Source organism: Triticum dicoccoides, chromosome 1A (genome assembly GCF_002162155.2).
Source record: "Triticum dicoccoides isolate Atlit2015 ecotype Zavitan chromosome 1A, WEW_v2.0, whole genome shotgun sequence".
Classification (NCBI taxonomy): Eukaryota; Viridiplantae; Streptophyta; class Magnoliopsida; order Poales; family Poaceae; genus Triticum; species Triticum dicoccoides.
In genome coordinates this window covers 495,089,933-495,096,661 of record NC_041380.1, presented here as the reverse complement: position 1 = coordinate 495,096,661, position 6,729 = coordinate 495,089,933, and the positions used below count along the sequence as shown (strand labels likewise).

The 6,729-nt window shown below is 44.6% G+C and overlaps 1 protein-coding gene across 9 annotated transcripts in view; it reads right to left on the bottom strand.

Moving 5' to 3' along the window:
- Positions 1-207: 207 nt before the first annotated feature.
- The window catches only part of LOC119282196 (proteasome subunit beta type-8-like), a 42,307-nt gene continuing 35,785 nt past the window's right edge, over positions 208-6,729 (bottom strand). For 3 of the 9 annotated variants that reach the window (XR_005138656.1, XR_005138654.1, XR_005138662.1), the window contains 3 exons: positions 1,070-1,202; positions 734-810; positions 208-644 (listed from right to left, as the gene is read on the bottom strand). Coding sequence is in view for 4 of the 9 variants with exons in the window: in XM_037562513.1 (XP_037418410.1) it covers positions 1,074-1,202 (129 nt within the window). In the remaining 5 variants the exon portion in view is untranslated. Of the gene's footprint in view, positions 811-849; positions 1,203-6,729 lie in introns of those variants that run through there. The other 6 variants (XR_005138659.1, XR_005138660.1, XM_037562530.1 and 3 more) reach the window with 4 other exon arrangements.

The window sequence follows — 6,729 nt, the reverse complement described above, 5'->3', positions numbered from 1 at the left end:
ACATGATGATTGTCACCTTACATCGACTACTCTCACGACTTGCATCGTTGATTACATGTCAAATCCTCACTCACATCCTTCAACTCAATCTACTGCATGCCACTCAGTAACCAGCTACAGGAAAATAAAACTACAACCTTTGTACCAAAATGTAAGACGTTCCCCTTTTTTGGAACGTCTTATATTTTGTTATGAAGGGAGTGCAAAGCAGTGTAACACCAATGATTACTTGGGAATGCCAAGACTCGACACATCTCTGAACTTTCTTCCAACTGCATAATTTGCAGGTGTCTTGAGATCCAATAATTTTAGCTGTTCAACAGTATGTGCCGAGCTTGAACATTGTCGTCCATCAGCAACAAGTCAAGATTAGGGTACTAAAAACATTACAAGTTCACGTTTCTTCTCACCAATCCTGAATTTTGGTTCTGATTCATGGCTTGGTCCATAACTGTAGTATAATAAGTTACAAATTGACCTCATAACATAATTGCATCCACCACACAAATAAGGTTCCCCTGCCTCATCTTTACAATTCTTGGACCATCAGCACCTAAACGAGCAACTCCCATCAGCACCAACCATAGGTGCCAGCTTAACATGATTGTTTTAGTTAACTTGCCAAGGAAACTCGAGGATAAGAGCTTGCATATATACAAAGGAAACAACATTTAACAATAACCGAAACTACTACATATGTGGAATAGAAGAATTATAGTATTTGTTTTTTTACCTGGAGTACAACCATTATCACCAGAATGGCCACGAAGAAGTGATTCCCGCTAGAAACCTTGAATATGTTCAGCTCATCTGTTTCATTGCATTGAACTCATCAAACACCTTAGAAAAGAAAGATGAAATGATATGTATACCCAACTATGTTAACAACATATACTTCTGGTTCACATTCGATGAAACTATTAAATTACACCGGTACATCAGGAGGTAGCTACTCCTGAACTATAAAATTCAGAATTTAAGCTTCTAATCCTGAATAAATGAATACAGTAAACATGTACAGAAATTGCCAAGTTATGTTCTCTATTGCCCAAACACTCGCCAAGACTACCTTATCAAAGGATCAAGGAGATACTAGTAACTAGCCAAGTTAGGAGGAATGACAGCCATATCTTGCTTTGTTTCTTCAGATCCAAACGCACGCTAAAGGCCTTTCTTCCGGATAAAAACTGGTCTGCCAAGCCCTGAAATAGTTACGCTGTACGTCGATGTAGAAATACACATGTCACAATTGCAAGGACAAACATAACTGCTCCCCTCCTCAGTTTATCGCAAAAGATAAATTCCCTCTCTAATACATAATTAATTAATGGAGGCGGTATCCCTGAATAATCTCATAAATAATGGAGATGCACGTGTGATGATTATAAAATGGATTATGTTAACCTTTGAGTCCTTCATTTTCCATGCACGTGGGATTTCCCACAATTTATGCAGGGGCTAAAATATCATACTGTTGAGCACCAGAATCAGCTCTTTCAGTCCTCAGTTTCACAGGACCAATTTCATCTTATGACTGCCGTAAAATTCAGCACATACTACTAACGCAAATTTCACTCTCCAACTAAGATTTTCAATGAGGCACTCTTCGCTACTAATATTATCAAGCATAATCAAATATCTCACAATATCAGCAGGCAATCAACAAGGTGGACCATCAACATGCATTTTTGGAACTAGAATGTGGCACAGAGAAATATGATCAACAACTAGGGAGTGGAAATTATGCTCTTCTATTACAAAGGGATAACAGTTAGTACTTAGTACTCCCTCCGTAAAGAAATATAAGTGTTTAGATCACTATTTTAGTGATCTAAACACTCTTATATTTCTTTACAGAGCGAGTAGCATCTAAGGTCTAATATAAATAAAGGCTTGTGTGACTGACAGGCAAACAACAACCAATTAAAACAATATTTTTCTGCAGAACCTAAATATTGTACAAGAAACATCTTTACCTCTCGTGTGAAAGAAACCCTATGCACACAAGGTTAGACAATTAAAAATACATAGTTTATATTACCGGAAGTAAAAGGAATGCACCTTTATTTTGAAATGGAATATCTGAAAAGCCTACCATACAGGGAGATTCAAAAGAATTATCATGGAACCTTGATTTAAATCTTTTCAACTTGCTGATTGCATATCAACGAGATGGCGACTTGCATTCGTAAGGTGGCTTCGGAGGAGTTTGGAGTGTCCAGGGGAAGGAGAAGCGAAGATAAGGATACCTGGTGGTGGAATGATGATGTCCAGAAGGCGCTTAAAGAGAAGAAAGATTGCTTCAGACGCCTATACCTGGATAGGAGTGCAGACAACATAGAGAAGTACAAGATGGCGAAGAAGGCCGCAAAGCGAGCTGTTGGTGAAGCAAGGGGTCGGGCATATGAGGACCTCTACCAACGGTTAGGCACGAAGGAAGGTGAAAGGGACATCTATAAGATGGCTAAGATCCGGGAGAGGAAGACGAGGGATATTGGCCAAGTCAAATGCATTAAGGACGGAGCAGGCCAACTCTTGGTGAAGGACGAAGAGATTAAGCATAGATGGCGGGAGTACTTCGACAAGCTGTTCAATGGGGAGAATGAGAGTTCTACCATTGAACTGAATGACTCCTTTGATGAGACCAGCATGCGTTTGTGCGGCGCATCCAGGAGTCTGAGGTGAAGGAGGCTTTAAAAAGGATGAAAGGAGGCAAGGCGATGGGCCCTGATTGTATGCCCATTGAGGTGTGGAAAGGTCTCGGGGACATAGCGATAGTATGGCTAACCAAACTTTTCAACCTCATTTTTCGGGCAAACAAGATGCCAGAAGAATGGAGACGGAGTATATTAGTACCAATCTTCAAGAACAAGGGGGATGTTCAGAGTTGTACTAATTACCGTGGAATTAAGCTGATGAGCCATACAATGAAGCTATGGGAGAGAGTCATTGAGCACCGCTTAAGAAGAATGACAAGCGTGACCAAAAATCAGTTTGGTTTCATGCCTGGGAGGTCGACCATGGAAGCCATTTTCTTGGTACGACAACTTATGGAGAGATATAGGGAGCATAAGAAGGACTTGCATATGGTGTTCATTGACTTGAAGAAGGCCTATGATAAGATACTGCGGAATGTCATGTGGTGGGCCTTGGAGAAACACAAAGTCCCAGCAAAGTACATTACCCTCATCAAGGACATGTACAATAATGTTGTGACAAGTGTTCGAACAAGTGATGTCGACACCGATGACTTCCCGATTAAGATAGGACCGCATCAGGGGTCAGCTTTGAGCCCTTATCTTTTTGCATTGGTGATGGATGAGGTCACAAGGGGTATACAAGGAGATATCCCATGGTGTATGCTCTTTGCGGATGATGTGGTGCTAGTTGACGATAGTCGGACGGGGGTAAATAGGAAGTTAGAGTTATGGAGACAAACCTTGGAATCGAAAGGGTTTAGGCTTAGTAGAACTAAAACCGAGTACATGATGTGCGGTTTCAGTACTACTAGCTGTGAGGAGGAGGAGGTTAGCCTTGATGGCCAGGTGGTACCTCGGAAGGACACCTATCGGTATTTGGGGTCAATGTTGCAGGAGGATGGGGGTATTGATGAAGATGTGAACCATCGAATCAAAGCCGGATGGATGAAGTGGCGCCAAGCTTCTGGCATTCTCTGTGACAAGAGAGTGCCACAAAAGCTAAAAGGCAAGTTCTACAGGACGGCGGTTCGACCCGCAATGTTGTATGGCGCGGAGTGTTGGCCGACTAAAAGGCGACATGTTCAACAGTTAGGTGTGGCGGAGATGCGTATGTTGAGATGGATGTGTGGCCACACGAGGAAGGATCGAGTCCGGAATGATGATATACGAGATAGAGTTGGGGTAGCACCAATTGAGGAGAAGCTTGTCCAACATCGTTTGAGATGGTTTGGGCATATTCAGCGCAGGCCTCCAGAAGCTCCAGTGCATAGCGGACGGCTAAAGCGTGCGGAGAATGTCAAGAGAGGGTGGGGTCGACCGATTTTGACATGGGAGGAGTCCGTTAAGAGAGACCTGAAGGATTGGAGTATCGACAAAGAGCTAGCTATGGACAGGGGTGCGTGGAAGCTTGCTATCCATGTGCCAGAGCCATGAGTTGGTTGCGAGATCTTATGGGTTTCACCTCTAGCCTACCCCAACTTGTTTGGGACTAAAGGCTTTGTTGTTGTTGTTGTTGTTGTTGTTGCTGATTGCATATCAAGGAGATCAAGGAGAAGAGGGTTAAGTCCTCTTGGTTTGTGGGTTGAGTCTACCAAAAATTTAGCAAATATTGACAGTCGTTCTCATTGCAATGGAAATAAATCCATCTGGAAACTGCTAGGAGCCAAGCATTGCTCCAGACAACATGAAACACAGAACAGAAGTTAAATTACTCATTTCATCAAATGGATAATCACATAATTTTACTTGTGACATTGGGGTAGAGGTGGGATGCAAATCCCCACAATGGCAAAGTGTTGGTATGGCGCTAGCTAAGCTTGTAATTACTGTTGCTCATAATTACTGTTGCTCCCCAAAAGCTCGAGACATTGCCGTTCAAATAAATCCAACTTGAATTCTGTGAAGTTGGCTAATGGCAACTAAACAAGAAAATTACGTGATGCACTGTATCTGGACTTCTGGAGTGAGCGGAGATTTGGGAGCATTACTGAAGAATATACGCGATTCTAAAGAATACACACGCAATGAAAAAGTGCTGAGAAACTCTGTCCTTGCCAGAATCCGCACCAGCCTCGAGGGGACGCAGGCTTTCCACCAGCAGGAAGATGCGATGCCCTAGGCCCGAATCCTCTGCAGTCGATTTCACACGCTGATGCCCACCCCCGAATCAACCAAGAGCAGAAGCACAACAGTAAGGATGCTGTAATGTGTCGTCGCGAAGCCGAGGCCCCGATTCCACTGCGGCTGGAGCCAAGCGACGTCGAGGACACCCAATGCAAAACCGCTCGCTCGCAGCCGAAACCGATCGACCCTCGCCTCCGACCTCGATGCTGCTGGAAGTGGAGCCCGCATTTCCCAGAAACTGCAGGGAGGCTAGCTCGCAAGACCCACGACCAAATTTTCTTTTCCTCGCTAACATAAAAAAAATCATTGTCTGCTAGCCGTGGTGGGAATTGTTTTTTTCTTTTGGTGGGTCAACCGAGCAGATACGAAGGGAGTCCGGCTCGGTAGGTCGTTCGATCGGGATGAAGAATAAGTTATTCTTCACCCAGGGTAATATATATATATATATATATATATATAGAGAGAGAGAGAGAGAGAACTGGAACGAGCTCCAAGAGGAGGAAGCAAGCGAGGGGAGGAGGCGGCTGCGCCATTTGCTCTGCTTGCTTCTCTGCACTTACGCGGCTCCCGGGGTTCTGGTCCAAGCCAGAGGGGAGCAGCCACCGTTTGAGGCGCCCTGACTTCCCTTCGTCTTCTTTAGCAGCATGTGGTAGACAAGGAGAGATAAAGCCCCACAGTTCCGCACCTGCTGCTCCTTGCGCCCCACGCTGACCTCTCCTCCACCCGTGATGCATGCGCCGCCTAGAGCTCGGGCCTCGATGCTCCCTCCGCCGCTAGCCTAATGACCGTCCCTACAACCCTGAGCGTCTCCGCCGACCCTGAGTATGCTAACGACATGATCATCAATGGCGACGACCCTCGGTATATTGCCTTTGTGAAGGGACGTCTTAGTGAGCAGCTTCTTATGTCTGATTTTGGCCTACTTTCTTGGGATAGAGGTCTCTTCTACCTCTAATGGCTTTTTTGTTTTCCAAGAAAAATATATCCAGAATCTTCTTGCTCATGCTGCTCTTACTGATGAGTGCACTGTTGAGACTCCCATGGAGCTCAATGTTCACCTTCGTGCTAGCGATGATGACCCTTGTCTAATCCGACGTGTTATCGTCATCTTGTTGGGGGTCTTGTTTATCTAGATGTTACTTGTCCAGATATCTCCTATCCCGTCCATATTGAGTCAGTTTGTCTTTGCACCCACATTGGTTCACTATAGTCACCTCCTTCTCCTTCGTGTTCTCTGATATCTTCGTGGCACGATCTCTCACCGTATGTTCTTTCCCTACTCTAGTTCATTACAGCTTCAGGCCTATTCAAATGCTACGTGGACTATCCCTGGGATAAGGAGTAGTTCATTACTGCCACTTCAAAAAATCACATGGTTGCCATCGCCCGTGACAGTAGTGTGGCCTTGACCCATAAGGATAAGGAGTAGACGCTGGTAGACTACTCGTCCATCATGGGTTGCGCCATCCCTCGTAGAGTTTTTTTACCAACTCGCTTTGGAGATCATCAAAGATGAGCTTCCCGTAGTCGTCCACCAACTCTATTTGCTTATACCGGGTTGCCTCGTCGAGCCTAATGATGCCCTCATCGTCTTGGTGCCAGAGAAGAAAAACTCCATACAATGAAGCTACGGGAGAGAGTCATTGAGCACCGCTTAAGAAGAATGACAAGCGTGACCAAAAATCAGTTTGGTTTCATGCCTGGGAGGTCGACCATGGAAGCCATTTTCTTGGTACGACAACTTATGGAGAGATATAGGGAGCATAAGAAGGACTTGCATATGGTGTTCATTGACTTGAAGAAGGCCTATGATAAGATACTGCGGAATGTCATGTGGTGGGCCTTGGAGAAACACAAAGTCCCAGCAAAGTACATTACCCTCATCAAGGACATGTACAATAATGTT